We start from the raw sequence: 24,881 nt of genomic DNA on the forward strand, positions 1-24,881 counted from the left end.
CCTTAATATTTTATGTCTTTTCATGGGCGAATTTAACCCTTTAACATTATATGATATAAATTTAAGCTCAGGCATGTCTGTTAAACCAGCCGTTCTCCCCTGCCCCCTGCTCCTCCAAAGCACGTCCTGCAAAGGCCCCCCCCCCTCCCCTTCCCCATGCCCCTCCCTTGAGGTTTGCCCTCCTGAGTTGATCAAGGATTGGTCTCATCTGTCTTCTCCGCGCCAGAGTTCCCGCTGATAGATCTGAAAATATCTGCAAATTTTTGTTTTCAAAACTTATTGGGGGGGCCCCTTTAAGTTCTTCCAGATTCTTTCTTTATCCTCATACAGATGAAATTTGACGATAACGTCTCTTGGGATATCTTGCTTTATATGGGGGGCTTCCTTATTCTGTGAACCCTCTCGATCCTTAAGGCTTCTTCTTCTCGCCTACCCAGAATAGGGTTGAATATCTTCCTCATCTTCTCTCCCAGATCCTCATTTTGTTGTTCTGGGATAAATCTGATGCGCAGATTTTGCCGCCGGCTCTGGTTCTCCTGTTCTTCCAATCTAAACGCCAGTGTACGCATGTACGCATTCCGCATTTTCCTGACTTGTTCTTTTAAGTCCGAGATTTTTTGGCTTGAATACCAGAGGCCTCTTCTGCTTCCTCCACCCGGCGGAGGAGGTGTTCCATGTCCGAACAGACATTTAAAATCTCAGCTTTTATCACGTTTTCTAATTTAGTGAACATTTCACTCAGGTCTGTTTTGCTTGGTACCAGGGCCATTATTCTTTGCTCGTCAGCGGCACTCCAGGCGGACGCACCCTCTAAATCCAGCTCTTCACGGGTTCTGTCCCCCTGTCCCCCCTTTTGTTTCTGCTGTTCTTTCTTCTTATCCTTCGTTCCTAGTTGTTTCGCTTCCATTCCCGGGCTCTTTGCGCTTGCTGCTTTTAAATATTTTTGTGTAGAGCTGGTATTTAAGCTCTCTCTTGTGTTCTGGGGTTCCGTTGTTCTTGATGAACGACCTCTCATGCTTCCTCTCCCTGTCTGCAGTTTGCCCCTTGTAATAATTGGGTGAATAAAGAGATATCGAAGTCACCGCCTCTAAGTGCTTCTCTATTTGGCAATCTCCTTCCCACCCCAAATCATAGAGCTAAGAGACACGCTGCTCACAAAAGAACTATGTAAAAAGCGTGCCGTCTTCCTTATCCTGCCCAGTCAGTTATATGAGCTATAAATGAATAACTCTTGCAACCAGTTTCCCTTTTTAATACCTATCTTTGGTTATAGGACCATACACAGGGAAGGGGAGGGAAGCACCCTGCTTAACAGCGATGGCTAGTCGGAAAGGGGAGGCAGGTAGTAGAGGCAAATCACATAGTCACAGAGGGCGTTGCGGAGCAAGCGCACGGCATCACAAATCTTTTTTAGGTTTTAATCTTTGCTCACACAGATTTGTTAGAGAGATTAGGCCCCGGACCATGCATTGATGTCACTGTTTCTATTTGTTTGGCCGTATTTAATTGTCTGTCACACTGGTAAATACCCGTTCACAGCTTATACACGGGGGGAGCCTCTGTTTTCAGTCAACCCCATCCAAAGCAAGGCAAATATCAGTATACCAAAAGTAGTCCTGACAGCTTGTATCTTCCTGATCTCCCTGTCTCCCAACAAGCAACCCGGGTCTAATATCCACAGTTCATGCTATGGATTGTTAATAGGTAAGAGATAAAACAGCAGATCTTCTCATACCTTGCTTCTTCTTTCACAGGAAACCGGATACTTAGCAGTATTTGCTTTGTTATAGTTGCTCCCTGTCGCAGGGCTCAGGCCCCAGGTTCTTGGGATAAGCTGCAGCTACGCCCCGTGAGCCCCCGAACCAGGACTCGTTAGCTCTTGCCAATCCTGCCTGTCCGCAGCGTCCAAGCCTCAGAGGGGAGGGTGGGGGGGGGAATGCACCGCTGACAGCCTCGACTCTTGCCAGTCAGAAAACACCTGGGGATGTTCCCAGCGCCGCTTCCGCAGCTTCAGCAGGGGGGATAGATTAGGCGAGTGGGAGGCCGCACACTCGTTCTTGTCCGGGCGTCCCGCGGTCTCTCACCCCGCGAGGCATCATCTTGGGCGCTCTGTCTCCACACCTCCCCTCGAGCCGGCGCTAGGCTCCTCCCCCGTGCGGACGCCTCAGGCACATCGCGTCCCTACTCTAAGTGTTTGATTTTTTTCACATAATTCTACCAAAATAGTGTGCTGTAAATTGTTACCTGACACATTGGCTTGTTTCTTCAACCCAACCATAAAATGGCTGGTGTCAAAACTAGGAATGCACAGATACCTTTTTTTTTTTTTTTTTTACTAGTATAAGTACCGATACTTTTTTTAGTACTCGCCGATACCAATTACCAATACCTACCGCAACTGTTTTGTTTTAACTTCAGCTGTCAGCAATGGTACAAAGCATTGAAAAAGTTATATTTTTCAATGTGAAATGTGTAAATGTATGTTTGTATGTATAATAATATTCACTAACAAAGCAAACAAAAGAAAAAAAGCAGGAAACAATAATTCAATGGAGGAGAATAGGGAGTTAATTTAGGCTGATTAGAGTAAATTAAGCGTTATTAAGGGGTTAAACAGAGGAACATTTGATCATCCCTTTGATCTGCAGATGAAGAAACAAAGGTTCAAAAAGAAACAATTTTTATTTTAGTGTTTCAGCGGCTGAGCAATAATGTTAATAAACATCGCCGGCTGTTTTTTTTTTTTTTTTTTTACAGCTCCAATTAACGGACTTCTTTAACGCTTCAGCTGTCAACAGGGGAGACCCGCTGACAGCTCAAAGAACTGAGCCTGAAAGTATCGGTTTCAGGTATTGGTGCATTTGTATGAGTGCCGATACATATGCAAATACTCGGTATCGATACCAATACCAGTATCGGTGCAACCCTAGTCAAAACTGATCACATGTGCATTACCATGGCAATTGCAGATCAAACAGATGCAGCTTCCTTTGGGTGTAAAGTATAGGAGGGTTTCTGCTTTAAAGCTGTCAGCAGATCAGCCTCTACAAATTCAGCAGTACCTAAAAATGGAGAGCAACTAAGCATGTGTGGAGCAGGGCGAGACGGTGTATTACTGGATCTTAAACAGTATAGGCACTTATTTTTAACGTTTTACATAGCTATACCTGAGAGGCCAGCCTGAAGTGATCTAGCAGGACAATATTCCATTTTACCTAACTTACTTGTCAATGCTGATCCCATAATATTTTTCATGTTCTGAGTGGATGGTAGCAGAGTGGGTGTAGAATTATGTATTTAGGAACAGGAGTGTTTGGCTAACTAAAATTACATCTTTTTAGAACTCGAAATTTGTCTTTTTGCTTTGTAGTATTTCCCTAAATTCTCAAGTGATATTTTCAAGTGATCATCATGTTGACTAAGAAATAATTCTAGCTGAGGGATATTTTACTAGCATTATTGACCCTGTTGCCAGATGTGAATGCTGCTTTTGTCTAAAGAACAGAAAAAAATTGACTCTGTGATTGTGTGTACATTCATGGGACACAGGAATCCTGGGGGTGAAAAAGTATACATCTTTTATCTCCGATTTTACAATGTAAAAATTAGTAACATTTGAGGGAAAAAAACCTTTCTAGTAAATTATACTGGGATCACTGGCTTACTCTTGCATTAACCAATGGCAATGGTACCCATAGGCATACCATGACAGTTTATTGATTTAAAGATGTTTTCAACTATATCAGGCTAGGATCTCCTGTCTGTGGATCAACAAATGCCATTGGCCTGCTGTCAGGGGGTAGGTACGTTTTGGTCTGATGATTATAAAATGTTACATCTACTGCTGTTAACGTTTTTAGTACCTGCAAGTACCAGTGTTGGTCTAAAATTTGATTCCGGAGTTCTTGTGGAAGCCACTTGGATCCTACACCCAGGATGTGCTAGGCACTTCAGCCCTTATTGATATTAAGTCTCCACCCACTGACATGGGGAACTGAATGTTATTGGGCCATTGAGACCTTGGAATTTGGCAAGAGGTTGGCAGCTCAATCTAGACTTTGCCATATGTCAACGCCAAATATGCAACTTGTGCCTGGGGTCCAAACATACTCCACAAGGACACATGGATGCAGGCATCGCTAGGTGTGTGGACTTCCCAACACTCTTGGTATCATATAAACGTTTTAGGGTAGATCGCGTTTAAAAAAATCCCCCTCAAATATAATATTACCAGAGTTTTGCTTGTACTAAGTACCCAATATGAGAACTAGAAGTTTGCATTAACCACTTTAGCTCTTGCACCTGTATACCCCTCATATTCCACAGCAATTTTTGTTATGGGCCTTTTTTTATTTGTGATAGGTTTATTTATTTTTTTTTTTTTGCAGATTTATATTTACCTAGGTGGATGCAGCATCTATCAGTGCCTCTGCACTAAGAACCGAGCGATCGAACACTGCTGATTGCTCGGTGTTCTCAGCTCCTCGAGAATAGAGCTGTTGACTGTCAGTCACAGCTCTCTGCTCTTCCCCTTCCTCATTTGTTGGAGCACTGGGCTGTAGAGGCAGAGGGGGTGGCTGGCTCAGGCTCTCAGCAGCTCGCTGAGAGGCTGAGCAGGGTTTCAGTCCAGGCACCTGGCAGATCCAGACTTTATTGTTTCAATGTCGCCTGTACTGACATCCGTGACGTCAGCGGAGAGCGGACTTTAGCCCGCTCTCTGCTGAAAACAGGTCACAAAACTGCACTTCTGTGATCCATAGAAGTACAGCCAAACAAGCTTTGGCTGGACTTCTCCTTTAACTCTGGTGAAAAGCTTTGAAAACTTTACAAATAATAAAAAAACAAAATAAATAAAAAAATGAAGGGCATTTGAGAGAAATGAGTAACTAAGACTGATTAGGATAACTAAGGGTTAATGAGTCAAATAGGAACACATTTCAACTTGCCAAGGTACCTTCAATTGAGGACATATGCAGATCAAAGGTCACTACTCATATCTGCAAATGAATAAAACCAAGAATGCAAAGTAATGCATTGTATTTTCCTATTGAACAGTGTTTATATACACCGTTCATGTGCACTGTATTTTTTTTTTCAAGAACTTTATTCACATTTCAGAGATAAGAAACAAATACTGTACATTTGTGTAATCTTTCAATTGGGTACAAACACCTAGTTGGAAGTCAAAACTATAACTTGAACAATATGTATGCCAGAGTTATGTAAAGGTACAACACAACTGTGTCTGCAGGGCTTTTCCCTCAATGGAATCTGTCAATGTACAGGCTTAAAGCGGGGTTCCACCCAAAAGTGGAACTTCTGCTTGTGGTACTCTTAGCCCCCCGTTGCCACATTTGGCACCTTTCGGGAGGGAGGGGGGGGCAGGATACCTGTCTTTTACAGGTATCTTGTCCCCACTTCTGGGAGCCTCAGCCACGGGTATTTGCGTCGTCGTAGCTGGGGCTCCCTCCTCCTTCCCCGGCCGCCGGGCCAGTAGGAGAGAGGAGCGTAGCTTCGCACATGCGCAGTAGGGTTCCCGGCGTGAAGCCGTATGGCGCATGTCGCAATGGAGGCCGCATGCACCCGACAGCTGATGGAAACATCAGCTGCGGTGCCGACATCACTGGACTCCAGGACAGGTAAGTGTTCAATTATTAAAATTCAGCAGCTGCAGTATGTGCAGCTGCTGGCTTTTAATTTTTGCAGCAGTGGGCAGACCTCCGCTTTAATAAAGTGTACTTTAAGGGATAATGACCATAACAATATCCTTTCATTCGTGTGCACTGTATTTACATTGCAGCAGCTGCTTTAGAGCAAGTCCTGTGTCAGATTTCTGTGGTAATGAGCCCTTGTAGACTGCCAGCTCGGGGTTCCCCAGTGTGCGGTGTCTAAGCCCCAGCCTGCTTCTTCATCAGGGCCCCTTTTTTTTCATTTTTTTTTTTTTTTTTTCAGCCAACAAATCCGTTCACTGTAAAAGTAATCCTATTGGCTGTCGAGCTGATACATTACTTTAGCAGGTTGTTTCCCCACACACACACACACACACACACACACACACACACACCTTCCGTTGCCTTTATCAGGCTCTCCTGAATGATTGGGACATTCTGACCTAGCTTAAGTGCCTCCACAAAAAGTTCCTCCACAAAAAATCCATAGCTATTGACCTTAAGATTCAGAGGTGAAAAATTGCTGCTGTGCTTCAAAATGAAACTAGTGAAGCTCCAAGGGTCCGTGTATTATGAACATGGTAATAAGCCAGACGCCTAGCCCACTCCCCCCTTTTGGCAGCTCTCCCTTAAGTTACATCCCTTTTGTGGACTCTCCACCGATGCAGTCAAGTCTCCTAATGCTCCACTAACAACCAACAAATTCCTTATGGTGATCAAATGCCTCAAACCTCAAAAGCCCACAAGGCTGATGGCTACACTGGTGCTTATTATAAGGCATTTGCTCCCATTCTAACACTCAGGATTGTGGCGATTTTTAGTTTGATTTTGGGTGGTCAAGTGTTACCGACTGACACACTACGGGGACGCATCCCTATAAGGAAAGGACACGGCCTGTGTCCAAAAGACTGTGTCTGAGCTACCACCCGATGGTTCTCCAAATGGCGTTTTTAAAGGCCTTTACTAAGTTTCTTTGGCTCAGACGCTTGACTCTCCTTCAGGAAGTCCTCCTCCCTGATCAAGTGAACTTTATGCCCAACAAAGAGGCGAAAGATAACCACACAAGGGTACTAGACATCCATTTAGCTAATTTCCTGAAGGTTCCTTTATGCTTGCTTCTCATGCAAAGAAGACCTTTGATGGGGTGGAATGGAACTTTCTGAAAGAGTTGCTGACACATTGGAGTAGGGACAAACTTTAGTAAGTAGATAAACGCCATTTACTCCACTCCTATGGGCGCAGTAAGGGTGAATGAGGCAACTTAATCTTCATCGGCAAATGGCACATGCCATGGGTGTCTCGCCCTTAAATTTCCTCTTGACTCTGGAGCCCTTCCTGTACCATATCCATAAAAAAGGGGGGGGGGTTTTTGCAGGAGCTGTGGACCAGAGGGTAACTGCTATCGCAGACAACTTGTTGGTTTTCATTACGACTCTGGAAGTCGCCATTCCCAACGTTTTGAGTGAATATCAGATACAGCATTTTATCTAATTGCAAGATAAATTAGCATAAGTCAGAGATGCTTAACATCACCTTATCCCTCAGGCAAGCACACTCTATTCGTCCTTCCCATTTCCATGGGCAACTTCCCACCTTAACTATTTGGGGATGAAAATAACTCTTATCATTGACAGGATTTGTTTCTGGTTTGTGTTAATATGAAAAAAATGTTCAGGCAGGATGTGGTAATCTTTTTCCAAGCTTTTTGTGCTTTGACGAACAATGTAAACTTTTCACCTTATCAGGAATATGAAACGTTGGGGTTTACGTACTCTTTAAGAATATTTTGGCACCTGCAGCGGACACAAAGGCACTGCGTTTTAAATGCAATGCAGGAAATGCGCAGGGAAAATATATTTCTAGTGTAAACCACCTAAATAAACATGTATTTATACTGCAGTAACACAGGAGTTAACTAATTATGGGACTTTGGAAAATAATTTTGCTATTTAATTCACTTTGCAGAGATCTGTCTCCAAAATTCGAGTATACAGTAGCTCTGTTAACCACTTCAGCCCCGGAAGCATTTACCCCCTTAATGACCAGGCCATTCTTTGCGATACAGCACTGCGTCACTTTAATTGACAACTGCGCGGTCATGCGACACTGTACACAAACAAAATGTCTCCACACACACACACACACACACACACACACACACACACACACACACACACACACAAATGGAGCGTTCTTGTGGTGGTATTTGATCACCTCTGCGGTTTTATTTTTTGAGCTATAAACAAAAAAAAGACCGACAATTTTGAAAAAGCCCTATTTTTTTTTAGTTTTTTACTTTTTGCTATAAAATATATATATATTATATATATATATAAAAAATAAACATTTAAAACACATTTCTTCATCAATTTAGGCCAATATATATTCTGCATATTTTTTTGTTAAAAAAATCGCAATAAGCTTATATTGATTGGTTTGCGCAAAAGTTGTAGCATCTACAAAATAGGGGCTATATGTATGCTTCTTCTTTTTTTATTTATTTATTTTTTAACTAGTAATGGCGGTGATCAGCTATTTTTTGGCGGGATTGCGGCAGACAGATCAGACACTTTTTTTTTTTTTTTTTGGGACCAGTGACAGTGATCACAGCTAAAAATAGCCACTGTATAAATGGCACTGGCAGGGAAGGGGTTAACACTAGGGGGCAATCAAGGGGTTAATTGTTCCATAGGGAGGTGTTTTTAACTGTGGGCGGGGTGTGTGTATTGACCAGTTAGAGAGATCGCTGTTCTTGATCACTAGGAATAGATGATCTCTCTCTACTCCCCTGGCAGAACGGGGATCTGTTTGTTTACATTGACATCCCCGTTCTGGCTCTCTGTAGAGCGATCGCGGGTGGCCAGCGGACATCGCGGCCGCCGGACATGTGCTCCGGCAACATGCCGTGGGCGCCTGCTATAGCTGGTAAAGGGACAGACTTACAGCTATGGCGATTTTGCCCAAGCTGAGCCAACCTCCCGCTGTATTACTGTGGCGGCTGGTCAGCAAGCGGTTAAATAGTATATGTGTGGCTGTACTTCTCCTGTAAATCACAGCAGTGCAGTTTGTTCTGCACTCCTGTAAATCACAGGAGTGCAGTTTGTTCTGCACTCCTGTGACCCATTTCCAGCAGTGGGCTGAAGTCACAGAGCCGGTCCAGGCTTGTGAAAGATCAGGACCATATGGTCAGGATCCACCCACATGCCTGGACCAGCACCTGGCTCAGCCTCTTGCTGAGAGCCTGAGTCGGCCAGTCCCACCCCCTCCACAGTCGAGTGCTCCAGTGAGTGCTCCAGGAAGAGAGGATAGCCCATTACTAACAGTCACCAGCCCTTTGCTCACGGAGCTGTGAGAACTGAGTGTTTAGCAGTGTTTGATCGCTGGCTTCTCAGTATTAGAGCCGAAAGGACAGATGCAGCATCGGACCGATGCTGCATCCAGCTTGGTAAGTATGATTTAGCCCAGGTTCACACTGACTGCGGGAATTAAATTGTGCGAGTTCAGCTGAACTTGCACAATTTCATTCCCGCATGTCAGTCCCGACTTCGGGGGTGATTTCAGAGACATCTGTTGGTTGCTGCACAGATGTCAATGGAAATCGCACCCCGAAGTCGCCAAAAGTAGTACAGAACTACTTTTCAGAATTGGAGCGGTGCTGCAAATGCAGTGTTGCACAGATTCAGACAGTACAATTGCTGCCGATTTGGCATGCGATTTGACATATCATGTCAAATTGCATGCCAAATCGCTCCAATGTGAACCAGAGCTAAAGAAAACAAATCCCATACTTTTAACCACAGTAAAACCTAAGGGTTAGAATTTTTTTTTTTTTAAATAAGTATTTTTATTTTCTTTTAAGTTAACAGACACTTTGCAGGGCCTTCATAACAATCGACATAAGGCTTAATTAGAATAACGCATCACAATTGTACATACGCTCAGTCAGAGCAAAAGTATAGTAAAACGCGAAAAAGAGTAAAGTAAGAAAGGAGAAACACAGGGTCGGGGTTAGGATAGTTTTTAAAGGCACTTCATGTTGTATTTTTATCTATAACCACCTAACATTGCGGTGGTTTATGATGTAAAAAAATAAATAAAAAATTGGCTAACAAGTGACTTTTGGAAAGTAGTGTAGTATAGTATATAGTGTAGTATAGTATTAGAAAGTAGGGGGGGATATGTGTATTTTTGTGCTGTATTGGATGGTCTGAGAGCACTGTCTTAAATTTGGTAGTGAATACGGATACTGAATATGTGTAAAATTGGTTTTATTAAAATCCTGTCTTGGCTTGAGAAGTAGCTGAAAGGCTTGATGTAATTTTTGCAGTTATTCTGAACAGTATAAACAGATTTAATTGGATTAAAATTTTAGAATGCTGGATTAGGATTGTCATGGAGGCAGGCAAGGTGTTAAGTTTAATATCATATAAATGTATTCGTGTATACAAAGCGAGGAGTTTGTTTTTATTTCTTATCTTGCTTCCCTTGTTTGGTAATTATGGGGAAAAAATGGGGAAAAAATGTCAGCTGTACATATTTCAAACAGAATTGCTACTTTATTTATGCCAGAACAGATTTGCAAGCATAATAATTTGAAATGTTCTTTCATGCTGCCAAACATTAACTTATTAAATGTTAAATAATGCCTTATCTGCAAAAACCACAGGTCTTCCCACACAGTACATTCAAACAATCATTTCTGTTTGCTTGTTTAATATATTTACAACATAATCACAGCTATGAATGATAGCTGGGACATGAAGTAAGGCTTGTGGTTAGGCTAAAATATTAAGGCTGTTACCTATGAAAATCATTTCAGATTCAAAACTGGAATTCCGTCAGGTACCAGAAATCATATTTGTGTGTTTTTTATTTTATTTTTTATTATGAGTTATAGCTAATTATACAGGTAATTCGATATAATTTTGTCATGCATGTATAGAAACTCCATATACCAGCTAATTATATTATTTCATTTTAGAGCGAGGCACCTTTCGCCAATCTAGAAAGCAACAAAAGTATTTCACCATGGATGTGGATGATGAAGAAAACATGAGTAAGATACAGTTGATTGATGTTGTATGTCTTCTGGCATTTCATTAACAAAACATATTTTCCCTGCAGCAACCAGTACACTATTTAATTTAGCTTGCAGGACAGTTTGGTTTTGTTTGTTTTTTTGTTTTTTTAATTCTGTCCCTAAATTAACCAATATGTAATTTTTATCATGGGGTAGTGATCATTTTCAAATTCTTTCTCATTTGGCTATTTGTATGTGAGGTGCAGAAATCAGCATGTTTGCCAAATCACTACTGAGATTAAAGTGATTTTTAAATTGCCTAGGCCTGTTGGGTTTCAGTCAGAAAATGCTGAGACCCTTCATTGAGAGAAAAGCAGTAAAAACATTTCCAAGGCGAATTAGTGACAAATCAGAACATCTATTGAAAAAAAAGATTGCTGTCTTTAGCAATGTATTTTGAACAATGTTTGTGTATTTGCAACCTCTGCGTCTGCAGGCATCCTGGGCAGCCAACTGAGACCATTTTTGAAAGGTCTGGGACCAATTTACCACTGTATATGAGACTGATCTCCTCTCCAAAACAAGTGCAGAATTAAGAATTGGTTGGGCAGCTGAGGTAAGATTATATCCTATCAAGCTGCAGCCTTATATACTGTAGTAAATCGGTCTTGTGAATCTTTTGTATTTCCTTCCCGTTTGACAGACTTGTTAGATTTCCCTCAGTCACATTCAATCACTGTCTGAATTGCTCACACATGTAATTTTATATAGTATACGCTTTATTTTATATGTATTTGCACATTTACCTTAAATCATAAAAAAAGTATTTTTAAAAGAATGTAAACTCCTTTTTAACTACTACTCTTTCCACTAACCACTGCTCGTTTTTTTTTTTTTTTCAGAAGTACTTTCTTTTTTTTTTTTTTTTTATTATTATTTTTATTATACTTGTGTTTACTGGTTTGGCTAGAAACTTTATTGGAATATTTCTAGAACAGCCTTTTTTTAGTCTGATTGATCTGTATCCTTAAAACAGTGGTTGTATCCATGAACCCTTAAAATGCATTAAAGTGACTCTGCTTCAGAAATAAACTTCTATTTTTATGCATAAAGTGTGGGCACCTAGAGGGGTGTACACACGTACCTGTAGCAGCCTCCAAAAACCTTGCTGTTACAACTAATTTGACAGCTCTTCTGATGTCTTGATGTACAAGCTTCAGCACCCCCTCACCTCTGAGGCAGCCCATAATAGTAGTGGGTCACTAAGAATGTTGTAGGTATCAGGATGTGAGGCAAGCTCAGATCCTACTTGCTAGGTCTTAACTTTGGCCTTAGCAACCTGTAATACCCTGCTGTTGTGACTTTGATTTTAGAATTGAAGGCAAAACTTTTTTCTTATTTTTTGAGACTTGACTGGTTTTATCTGCCCCCTGTGTCCCATTGGGGAGATTTCATTTTGCTTCCTGTCCTTTAGCCCAAATAGGAAGTGAGAGGAAATCCCTCCACAGTGAGCAAGTCCCTGTTTGTCACCAAGGTGACCAGAATACCTGTTGGCAGATTTCTTCCTGTTCTGGTGGCAGCCCAAAATTTGGGGTTTTCTCTCACTTCTACTTTCTGATAATGGACAAATAGGGTTTTCTCCCAAATGGCAGCACAGACAGCATTAAAAAAAGTGTTCTAATCCCTCCCCACTCATCAAAAACGAAAGCAAAATTTTGCCTTTAGATCTGCTTTAAGGCAGGGGTCTCAAACTGGTGGCCCACCAGCTGTTGCAAAAACTACAGGTCCCATGAGGCATTGCAAGGCTGACAGTTACAAGCATGACTCCCACAGGCAGATGCTTGATGGGACTTGTAGTTTCGCAACAGCTGGAGAGCCGCCAATTCGAGACCCCTTCTTTAAGGTGACTATACTTTTACAGCTTTTAGCAGTTTTTTTTTTTCTTTAGGGCTGCTTCTCTTTTATTACCTTATTTTAAATGTTTATGCTCCCGCTTCAGTACTAAACTGTGCAGATTTTTACAGTTGGTGTTCTTGATTTATCATTCTGTTCTTCTTGGACTATTTTGGATACATTTTTTTGTTTATACTAAAAGCTGAACTCCAGGAATGCAGCCAGGAATGTTCTGGATTATTATAGGTTAAAGTGGTTGTAACCCTAAAAAAAAAAAGATCCTGTTCCTTTATAGTGGATTAAACAGCACAGTGCTTGTGCTGTCTAATCTCCCCCTATTATAAGCTGTAAAAAACCTGGTGGATCCTGCCTGTTCATGTGTCCCCCTCTGTGTGCTGTCCACAGTAATCATGGCTGCTGATCCATGATTACTGTTATCGCTTTCTGTGCCTCTGTCATCCGCTGCTCTCCCCTCTCTCCCTCCCTACCTACCTTTTTGGCTCCTGTGTGTATGTGTGAGCCATCTCTGCCGCCCCCCCTCTTTCTACCACTATTAGCTGGCAGTAAAGTTAAATGAAGATTACTGCCAGCTCCTCTGTTTTATCAAGCCATAACACACTGTATACATGTTTGTGTAAAACGATGCCTGTAATTACCTCATCTCTGATCTGTTCTGGCTGGTCACATGACCTCCCGCCACTCTCCTCCAATCTAAGTGCTACAGCGGGAGGTGTTGAGCAGCCAGCACAGTGGTCATGTGAACTCTCTGGGTAATGTCAGAGGGGGATCTCAGCCTCTCCTGCTGTAGTCCTTAGATGGGTGGAGGAGAGCGGCTGGAGGTCACGTGACCTGCCAGAATAGATTGTAGATGAGATAATTACAGGTATTGTTTTACACAAACGTGAACAGTGTTATGGCTTGGTAAAACAGAGGGGGGCTGGCAGTGAATTTGTTTTGACTTAACCACTTTAAATCTAATGAGTTGCGTGCCCACCTCATGGACCTCTCTTTAATTCACAATTGATATTTTTACTGAGCTCCAGGAGCATAGCTATCCTTGTACGTCATCACTTCGATTCTGGACCTTCTGGTCTCAGATCCAGCAGCCGCAGAGATGTATGGAGCTTCTGTTCCAACCCCTCCTCTTTCTGCTGCCCAATCACAGAGCAATTTGTATGTGTGATTCCATTTACAAAATACAAAGAATTCTGTGAATAAACAGGGTGGAGGAGCAGCAAAGATGCGTGAGAAGACAGGCTCTTGCTCTAGAGTGCTGGGAGCATAGCAATACACGTAAAAGCCAGTAAATTAGAATTATTTGAAAAACTTGATTTATTTCAGTAATTGCATTCAAAAGGTGTAACTTGTACATTATATTTATTCATTGCACACAGACTGATGCATTCAAATGTTTATTTCATTTAATTTTGATGATTTGAAGTGGCAACAAATGAAAATCCAAAATTCCGTGTGTCACAAAATTAGAATATTGTGTAAGGGTTAAATTTTGAAGACACCTGGTGCCACAAACTAATCAGCTGATTAACTCAAAACACCTGCAAAGGGCTTTAAATGGTCTCTCAGTCCAGTTCTGAAGCCTACACAAACATGGGGAAGACTTCAGATTTGACAGCTGTCCAAAAGGCGACCATCGACACATTGCACAAGGAGGGAAAGACACAAAAGGTTATTGCTGAAGAGGCTGGCTGTTCTCAGAGCTCTGTGTCCAAACACATTAATAGAGAGGCAAAGGGAAGGAAAAACTGTGGTCAGAAAAAGTGTACAAGCGATAGGGATCACCGCGCCCTAGTCAAGATTGTGAAAAAAAACCCATTCAAAAATGTGGGGGAGATTCACAAGGAGTGGACAGCTGCTGGAGTCAGTGCTTCAAGATCCACCACCAAGAGACGCTTGAAAGACATGGGTTTCAACTGCCGCATACCTCGTGTCAAGCCACTGTTGACCAAGAAACAGCGCGAAAACCGTCTCACCTGGGCTAAGGAAAAAAAGAGCTGGACTGCTGCTGAGTGGTCCAAAGTCATGTTTTCTGACGAAAGCAAATTTTGCATTTCCTTTGGAAATCGAGGTCCCAGAGTCTGGAGGAAGACAGGAGAGGCACAGGATCCACGTTGCCTGAAGTCTAGTGTAAAGTTTCCACCATCAGTGATGGTTTGGGGTGCCATGTCATCTTCTGGTGTCGGTCCACTCTGTTTCCTGAGATCCAGGGTCAACGCAGCCGTCTACCAGCAAGTTTTAGAGCACTTCATGCTTCCTGCTGCTGACCTGCTCTATGGAGATGGAGATTTCAGGTTCCAACAGGACTTGGCGCCTGCACACAGCGCAAAATCTACCCGTGCCTGGTTTACGGACCATGGTATTTCTGTTCTAAATTGGCCAGCCAACTCCCCTGACCTTAGCCCCATAGAAAATCTGTGGGGTATTGTGAAAAGGAAGATGCAGAATGCCAGACCCAACAACGCAGAAGAGTTGAAGGCCACTATCAGAGCAACCTGGGCTCTCATAACACCTGAGCAGTGCCAGAAACTCATGGACTCCATGCCACGCCGCATTAATGCAGTAATTGAGGCAAAAGGAGCTCCAACCAAGTATTGAGTATTGTACATGCTCATATTTTTCATTTTCATACTTTTCAGTTGGCCAACATTTCTAAAAAAATCCCTTTTTTGTATTAGCCTTAAGTAATATTCTAATTTTGTGACACACGGAATTTTGGATTTTCATTTGTTGCCACTTCAAATCATCAAAATTAAATGAAATAAACATTTGAATGCATCAGTCTGTGTGCAATGAATAAATATAATGTACAAGTTACACCTTTTGAATGCAATTACTGAAATAAATCAAGTTTTTCAAAATATTCTAATTTACTGGCTTTTACCTGTATTTGTACTTCTGATGCTCCATAAAACTTTTATTATAAATTAAAGGATATGTCCAAGAGGTGGCATTCTCCTGGATAAACTTGACTCATATTAAGCCAAAACATTTTACAACATGGCTAAATTTGTGGCTTCAGCTTTATTTGCTACTGAATGCTGTAAAATGTCGGTACATTCCATGTGTCATATATGTGCAACGGAAGAGCAAGTGTTCAGTCTTCCCGTTTATTTAGCACATAATGCAGCTGTTGCAACCTGAACAGGGTAGTTCCACGATTTTGTCACCTCCCATCCTATTCTTGGACGATCGGCATCTGCCTTTCAATGGAGATTAGGTTAAGGTGTCTGTGCTACTTGTAAATATGTAAATAGTGTCTTGGATAATACAGTTACAATACAGTCGAATTCAATGTGACTAATTCCTACTAGCTATGGTAAAATGGACTGTCCTCTGCTGTCATGCTTCAGTGAAGGACGTGGAAGCTTTTGTCCAACACACCTCCCGCTGAGTCCACGCTAGAGCTTTCCAGCTGGCAAAGCGAATAGTCCTTGCTGATTGGAGAGCTCTGTCTTTGACTGGGGATATGTTGGGACTGCTGGTCTAGCACAGCTGTCTTGCGTGATGGCAGGGTGTGTTTTTTTTTTTTTTAAAGTGAGTAGTAAGACAGTGATCACTTATTCCACTTCACATAGGATATACAGATGCCTTCACTTATACATTAATTTCTGCTTTAAAGTTAGCCTGTGTTTTGATCATACAGGTCAAAGCAACGGGTTCACTTTAAGTTTGCCCCTCACAGCAGCTTATACTTCCTTCCCTGTTGTCAGTAGCAATGAGACAAAGGATACTTCCAATGCATGTGACTCATTCCTCTTCTTCCTGCATGAAAGCACTGGTGGCAGAGGCAGCGCTTTCAGTCCCATGTAAGCTTTGACTAGGATGGCTTTTTTTCCTCATTTTTACCTATACCGACTGTATATCAGTGTAGTTGTCATTCCTGCTTTAAGTAGAAACTGCCTCCAAGGTGACATCACATAGGCCTGGCATCTGGCCAGAAGCTGACCCAGTATACCTGCAACACAGACTGGAAGTCGAGCATATCTGTGCTAATTATACGTTTAAAGCAATAGTAAAGCGCACGTTATTAATTTTACCCACAGGTAAGCCTTATTGTAGGCTTACCTGTAGGTAAAAATCACATTTTAAACATGCACTGTTTAAGAGATATTCACCCTGGATGCAGCCGGTGATGTCACATGCGCTCTGAAAGGTCTGGCATACTTTGCCGGACCTTCAGAGCTTTGTGTCGGAACCAAGGGCTCCCGTTCACATGTGCAGGAGTGACGACATTGTGGCTGCGGCCAGTCACATAGCCAGAGCGTGTATACCCGGAAGAAAGATGTTAGTCCTCTCAGCTGTGACGTCGCGCTGCTGGAAGGCTTCGTTCCAAGGTAAGTATTTCATGATGTGCTAGTATGCACACGCTAGTACATTATGCAATTGCCTTACAGGTTTTTTTTTTTGTTTTTTTTTTTTGCATCCCTTGCCTGAGCCTGACATTTTCAATTGAAATGTTAGGGCCGTTTCTGTGTCTCAGTTGCCTGACCTCCCACATTTCACTCCTCTTGAAGGTAAGAGAAGGTGTGCGTTGAGGCAGTTGACAGGCCAACAATGATCAAACTTCATAGTAAACTTGGACCTTTGCCTCAGCAACAACAGTTGACATATCCATCTTGACAAGTTCATTTTAAAGCTCTCAAATCCACCAATATACTACATTTAGGTCAATACTCATGTACCCACAGAATATATTTTGGTTTCTTAATCTGTCTTGCACAAAATGTAATTTTCCTAGATAATTTTTTTTTCTCTTTTGAAGAAGGCTGGATGTTTTTTTTTTTTTTTTTTTTTTTTATTTGAATCCTGGTCATGAGAATTATATGGCTTTACTAGCCAAGTACTGTTATTTAGCAGTCAGTCGAATACTCCCTTTATTCCAGTTCTGTATGAGAGTTGGCACGCCAAAGGATAACTATTTAAACAAGACCCAAGAAGCAAAGAACATGTCTAAGATTTTATTCAGCAGTGATATTTTCTCATTTCAAAGTTTATTTTTTTTTCTTTTCTCTTTGGTCTGTTGAGCGCCGAAAGGAGTAACCTATCGAGCTTTTGCTGGAGGATGTTATAAATGAAAATTTAGCAACCATTCCGTCAGCTTTGTTAGCTGGGTTAAGTGGTGTGTGTTTGCTCTAATAGGAGAATGTTCCAAGGTTTGGAACACTTGGTTCTGTTAGTCAGATTTATTAAGTGAAAGAGGACCTCAAAGTTTATCTGTCAAACATTTCCCCCTTCAGTTTTCTCATGTTATTTTACAAAATGTCTAACTTTCAGATTACAATTTTTGCCGTAAGCTTTTACATTTAATTAGTTCATTACCTAAGTGGTTTCTATTTTCTTGTCACTTTCCTTATTTACTGTGATTTATGTAAAGAAAACTGGCAAACCTAATTACTTTCCTTTCAGTCCTTAAGTCCTTTTCAGTATGATTGAGTTTTCCCAATTCTAGTTTTATGTTTTGAATTTTAACTTATTGGTAAGTTTTACCTGCTGTTAGTATAGACTCCATACAGAATTTACATGTGAAATGGCTTCTTACAGAGAACGATGAAAGTGTTAAAAAATGTAAACTTTAATCTTTTGTTAGATATTGGTTAAATGGCAACTAATATTTGCCATGAGTAGGTATTCCGTGACCACACATCACTGAACCAGTGACAAAGATAGATAAATTTTGCATTTACAAGATCCTGCAACGAAGGCATTGTAAGTTACTCTTTCTGGGCACCACAGGTTCAAGCAGCACAGATGTTAAAGAAAATCGTAACGTGGATGGAGTATCAGCAAAGGATGGGAATGGCCAAACTACCGGGGAGGGGGCTCAGCTCTCCAATGGGGGTGAGGGAAGCAACAGAAAAAGACCATTGGAGGAAGGTAATAATGGACATTCCAAGTTCCGTCCAAAGAAGAGGAAGAAAACTCCAGGACCTGTGTTGCCAAAGAACGCTCTCATGCAGCTGAATGAAATTAAGCCTGGCTTGCAGTATAAACTTCTCTCTCAGTCTGGACCAGTCCATGCACCTGTTTTTATCATGACTGTTGAGGTTAATGGACAAGCTTTTGAGGGTTCAGGACCAACAAAGAAGAAAGCCAAGCTTCATGCAGCTGAAAGGGCTTTACGGTCCTTTGTTCAGTTTCCAAATGCATCAGAGGCCCACATTGCTATGGGGAGAACGCTGTCTGTAAACACTGATTTCACTTCTGACCAAGCTGACTTTGCTGACACACTGTTTAATGGATTTGAGAAGCCAGAACAGTCTGATCATGCATTTTTCTTGGGATCTAATGGAAATGAAACTTTTAATTCATCGAGTGACTACAGCATGACATTTGTTGGATCTGGTAATCTAGTCCAGTCTCCCCTTCCCACCCCATCTCTTTTTCCACCAACAAGTGGAAAGAATCCTGTAATGATTTTAAATGAACTGCGGCCTGGTCTGAAGTATGACTTTGTCTCAGAAAGTGGGGAAAGTCATGCTAAGAACTTTGTCATGTCAGTCACGGTGGACAATCAGACATTTGAGGGTTCTGGAAGAAACAAGAAGCTTGCTAAAGCACGGGCTGCTCAGTCAGCTCTGGCATTACTCTTTAACATGCAGCTGGATCAGACCCCCTCCCGACAGCCTATTCCAAGTGAAGGACTTCAACTGCATTTACCTCAGGTAAGAGGAAGTACTAAGGCTTTCACTGTTTTACTCATTGCATACAACCATAACACTTAACAGACTTTTACATGACCTACCAATTCATTATTGCATTCTGTTACATGATAATGTTGAAAGTAGATAGGCCCATCCATTAAACACATGTTTTTGAGTCTCTAAGAATTTCCGTAGCACTGTATTTTAAGTATCCTGAGGAAGACATCCAAATGTTTGCTTCCACTACCAAGGGAAGGTATTTTTACAATTTCACTGCTCAAATATTTCAGGTAGATGATATTGAATACAGCAATGTGCAGGCTTCCTCTTCCTTTTTTTTTTTTTTTTAAACTATAGGCCGACAACTACTTCTGTATAAATGAGAAGTGCTATGCCTGCTCAAACTTGGGTAAAGCTAGGTTTTGGGTCACAGTAGAAAACTATGTAAATATACAAACCATGGTAAATGGGCTGAGATGGAATTCAGGATAAGTCCACACTAGATAAATCCACAAGAAGTGTATCGGTGTTTTAACAGCAGTATTATACTGTTGCAAGCCATACATTGATCAAAAGTCAAAACTTGATAATCGCCAAAATTATTTATTTTTGTTTACAAACTGTTTGCAGATCTTGTAAAACAGGAAATATTACAATATATAAACATTTTAGTATTCAACATAAAGTATGACTGTAGCATACCAAAATTATCTTAAAATTTGTTGGATTTTCCAAAAGCATTCAGGGGAACTTTATTCTTAGAGAGAGATGTAAGCCAGGGTTTTTTTCCTGTGAAGGAGGAGGTGGGCAGTAACGACTAGGCCTCACTTGACAACATCCCGCGAGTATTCGTCAGGCTTCAGGTGTAACTGACCTGCACATATAGCAAGGGCATTATTCAACTTTATTCAGAGCTGTAAAATTTTTTTTTTTTAATCTACAGTTACCCTATATTTGGATAGGCAGTTTTTTTTTAATCTACAGTTGCCCCATATTTGCTTAGGCAGTTTTTTTTTAATCTACAGTTGCCCCATATTTGCTTAGGCAGTTTTTTTTTTTTTTTTTTTTTTTTTTTTAAGGTAATGGTTAACTAACCCTTTATGTCATAGCTTCTATCAAGGATGACAGTGAGCAGTCAGTAATGACCTCACCGAACATGAGACCAAGCAGTCAGAAGCATTGTTGGCTCTTTACATGTTAAAGTCAATAATTTCCATTGGGTGTACATTTTCACCTGAATATATATCCACAAAGTGAAGTTTTTATAAATCTGTAATCCTGTACATGACTTTTTTTTGTAACTGGTTTATAGAGCAGTGATTTATTAGCTAAAAGGGGCAGCAAATGCAGCCCCTGAAATACCCAAAGGACCACACATAATGTTTAATATAATGCAATGCTTGAGAAGACTGTTAGAAACTGAAGATCCAAATAGAGAAAATGAGGGTCAGAGTTTAGACATGGTATATTTTTGTTGGCTGGTGATATGCTGCAGAAGACCATATGAAATGAAGTATTTTACATGAGGCTAGTAGAGATCAATGTTATTACAAACTGCTGAGGACCGAGGGCCACAAATCACATGCCAAAGGGCTGTAGGTTTGGCACCAAGGATTTAGAGTCCCCCATTTTTGAAAGCAGAATCTTTCTATAGGTACACTTATTTATTACAGGAATTGTTATAACCCTGAGAATTTATGCAGCAGCGCTTTTCAGGCGGGGTGTCTTTTTTTTTTTTTTTTTTTAGCTCACGTGACAACATCTAGTTTTGCGAAGTTTTTAAGGCCCATTCATTTTCTAACATCCCACAAGTGCACCACCCGTGTATGAAAGCACTCATTGCACTGAATGGGAGGCAGTTTTTAAGCGCTTTTTAGAGGCTATTTCTAGTGCTAAAATGCCTGAAAACTGCCTCAGTGTAAAAGGGGTCTTCAGGTATGTATGTGTGTAGGTCAACCACCACCCCCTCTTATACTTAACCTAAGCCCATTCTAGATCCAGCGCTGTGCACGAGAACAGCGGCTCTTTTCTCTCTTCCTCCCCATGGGCTTAGACAACAGCAGGAGCCACTGGCTCCCAATCACAGCCTGTGAGGAGGGGGTGGGGCTGAACTACATGCTGTGTATATTCACTGGGGGGGGCAGAAGGGCCAGCAGGGGACCCCAGAGGAAGACCGGGACTGCAGTTGTACAGAGTGGCCCCAATCCTCCTCTTCTTGGGTCCCTCAGTGGTGCTCCTGGCTCCTCCTCTTTTCGAGTGTCCCATCGGAGAAGCGCGCTGACACAGACAGCAGGACTCTGCTCCGGGGCCCGCATCATTGGATTTGACAGCGGCGGGCGCCAATGGCTGCACTGCTGTCAGTCTATCCAATCAGGACACAAGACACCAGCCGGAGCTGGTGTGCTGGTTCCCGTCACGGGAATTATGGGGCTTAGGTAAGTAAAAGGGGGGCTCGGGGGCGCTGCTGACAGGTTTTTCACCTTAAGGCATATAATGCCTTAAGGTGAAAAACGCAGAGGGTTTGCAACCCCTTTAAATAAAATTCAAGCCTTTTCACAATCACTTCAACCTACCAGCTAAGGATGAGCTCTGGCGTCTTCAAGTTGCACGTGCCGAGCCCGCCAGGAAGTCTGCACTGCAGAGTGCTAATCACAAGCAGTGAGACATTTCCCTATGTGCGGCTGCAGAGAACGGGAAATTTCTCACCGCCTGTGATTAGCGCAGCGCATTGCCGACTTCCTGGCAGGCTTGGCAGCTTGCCAACACGCCAGAGCTCATCCTTACTACCAGCATGTTTTTAAAATGTGGGAGGAAACTGGAGTATCCAGAGGAAACCCACGCATCTCCAGAGAGCAAACAAGAACAAGCAAGCTTCATGCAAATGGTGTCCTCTTCAGGATTTGAACTGGTCACCCCAGTGCTGCAAGGTGGAAGTGCTAGCCACTAAGCCACAGTGCTGTCCACTATTAAAAGTAAAATCCTAAAAGAAAAGGAAGGCAAGGATTTACACATCGCATTTTACATGTCAAGTGTGTTTCATTTAACTTTATTTTGTTTCCTGAATTCCATCTTTAAAATGTAATATCCAAACAATTCTACCTTTTTTAGCCTGAGCTATTGTAAATGTAGAATCCTGCATTTCTAAACGTTGGCTTTTACTTAGGAATTTTGCATAAGCTTATATTTTATCAATAACTGTACTTTTTACCTTTCCTTACTTGTAGGTTTTGGCTGATGCTGTTTCGCGTTTGGTTGTAGATAAGTTCAGTGAATTAACAGATAATTTTACATCCCCGCATGCACGGCGAAAAGTCTTGGCTGGTGTAGTCATGACAACAGGTACATATTTTGTGTGAAACTTGGGTGATTGAGAGGGTATGATCATTTGCAGGAAAAGGATCTACAAAGTGTTTAATATCACTCAGCACCATGCTGCCAGGTTAAGGATTTAAAACCCAATCCCAGTTGTGATCGATAAAATGGTTTTGAGTCAACATATACTATGGTCACACAGAATATTGTGATGCTAGTTTTAAATATGAAGGTGAAGACCATTTTAATGGATAACATGCAGTTGTTCAAACACTGGTCAATAAAGACCATTAAAGTGTATTCAAAACCAAAAAACAAATTCACGTAGTAGCTGTATTTATATGTATTTTTTTTTTTGACCTGGTGATCTTGCCAGTAACACACTTTTGTCTCTGTGTAATGGGTATTTTGGGATCTTCTTTTTTAAATCTGGGAATTAACCTTAAATTTGTTTCTTAGGTACGGATGTGAAGGATGCCCAGGTCATCAGTGTTTCTACTGGAACAAAATGTATTAATGGAGAGTATATGAGTGACCGTGGTCTTGCGTTAAATGACTGTCATGCTGAAATCATAGCACGCAGGTCACTACTTAGATTCCTTTACACACAATTAGAATTATTCCTAAGGTGAGTAAGAAAACATGCTTTAACTAGTTTTTAAATCTATTGTAATTTTTTTTTTTATTTATTCAGGATTTATATAGCGCCAACAGTTTGCGCAGCGCTTTACAACATGGGGGCAGACAGCATAGTTACAATACAATTCAATACAGGAGGAATCGGAGAGCCCTGCTCGTTAGAGCTTACAATCTAAGGGGATAGATATAGATATGTTAGAATTTTTTATTCACATCAGTCCCTACCCTCAATCTAAGGTCCCTAGCTCACATTTATACATCCACATACTAGGGTCAATTTAGACAGGAGCCAAGAAACCTACTAGCATAACTTTTTAGTGGGGGGGGAGGAGGTACCCGGAGGAAACCCACGCAGGCACAGTGAGAAACCCACGCAGTGCCAGACAGAAGTGCTAACCACTTATTTTATGAGGAGAAGTGTAAAGTTAAAGGATAAGTTCACTTTTTAGAAAAATAAATGCATCTTTTTGCATGTCTCCAGCAGATCTGCCAGTGTTTCTGCTTCCCCTTACATCTCATAAGGGGAAGCAGATGCAATCTGACAGGAAGCATGAGTGAAGAGCCGTGGTAGTTGCTTGAAAACTACAAGCCGACAGCCGCAAAGGCTGCCGGACTTTGTCATTTTCCATTCACAGTGTGGGTGGGCAGCCACTTTTTTTTTTTTTTTTTTGTGACAGCGGGAGAGGGGAGGGAGCAGAGAAGAACCCCACTAGATGTCAGATTGAGGTGCAGGGGCCAGTCTGTTTGTAATAGATTACACCCTGAATAAGGGTGTAATATGTTACGAAAGGTGAACTTGAAAAATGAAGAGTCAACTCTGGGTTCCTGTTATGAATTGTAAATAAAATATTTAGCACCTGTTTAAATTTTATATAATTACAAGTGATCTCTTTTGAATACATTGTAACATGGTCAAAACAAAATATCTGCTCCCAAGGTTAGACTTTTACTGTCAAGTCATCTTTTAATGTACTGCCTTCCCCTCCCAGAAATCTGCTGACACAGGCCATCTTGCTGATCTCTTTCCTACAGTGGGTATAGAAAAGTATCCCCCCCCCCCCTTTTAAAATCACGTTGCTTTGCAGCCTGAAATGAAGACTTTTTTTTTTTTTTTTTTTTTTTTTTTTTATCCAGCTGCGTATACTCAGTGCAACTTATGACATCCAAGTGAAGGAGAACACCAACATGTCAGAAAAAATAAAGAAACAATCGTAGAGTTGGAAAAAGGCTCCCCCGGTGCCTAAAAATAACTTGTAACCTAAATCAAGTGTAGCTAATCACCACAATTGCACACGGCCATTTAACTTTGAACTGTGATCAGCTGTGGTCATTTTGGGTAGTTCTGCATGATAAAAAGACCTTTCCTGGAGCATTTCAGTCCCTAGTAGTGCAATTGAAGCAAACAATCAACTATGGCTGGCAAGGCACGGTCACGGGATCTCCAGGGATAAAGTTGTGGGCAGGCAAAAGTCACGAGATTGATACAAAAAAAAAGTCAAAGGCTTTATGCCTAGAAGCACAGTGAAGTCTATTATTAAGAAGTGGAAGGTTTTTGGTAGAACACAGACCCTCCCTGGATCAGGACATCTCTCCAAACTGGATGAAAGAGCCAGGAGGAAACTGGTTAGTCTACCAAGAGGCCTACAGCAGTGGTCATCAACACTGTCCTCAGGGCCCACCAACAGGCCA

The 24,881-nt window shown here is 41.6% G+C and overlaps 1 protein-coding gene across 2 annotated transcripts in view; it reads left to right on the plus strand.

The window, feature by feature from the left end:
- Positions 1 to 24,881, plus strand: part of ADARB1 (adenosine deaminase RNA specific B1) — a 259,557-nt gene that overhangs the window by 180,122 nt on the left and 54,554 nt on the right. For both annotated transcript variants that reach the window (XM_073633480.1, XM_073633479.1), the window contains 4 exons: positions 10,651 to 10,725; positions 18,334 to 19,262; positions 22,466 to 22,580; positions 23,013 to 23,181. In XM_073633480.1, coding sequence (XP_073489581.1) covers positions 10,651 to 10,725; positions 18,334 to 19,262; positions 22,466 to 22,580; positions 23,013 to 23,181 — 1,288 coding nt within the window. The remainder of the gene's footprint in view (positions 1 to 10,650; positions 10,726 to 18,333; positions 19,263 to 22,465; positions 22,581 to 23,012; positions 23,182 to 24,881) is intronic.

This window comes from Aquarana catesbeiana, linkage group LG06 (assembly GCF_042186555.1).
Source record: "Aquarana catesbeiana isolate 2022-GZ linkage group LG06, ASM4218655v1, whole genome shotgun sequence".
NCBI lineage: Eukaryota > Metazoa > Chordata > Amphibia > Anura > Ranidae > Aquarana > Aquarana catesbeiana.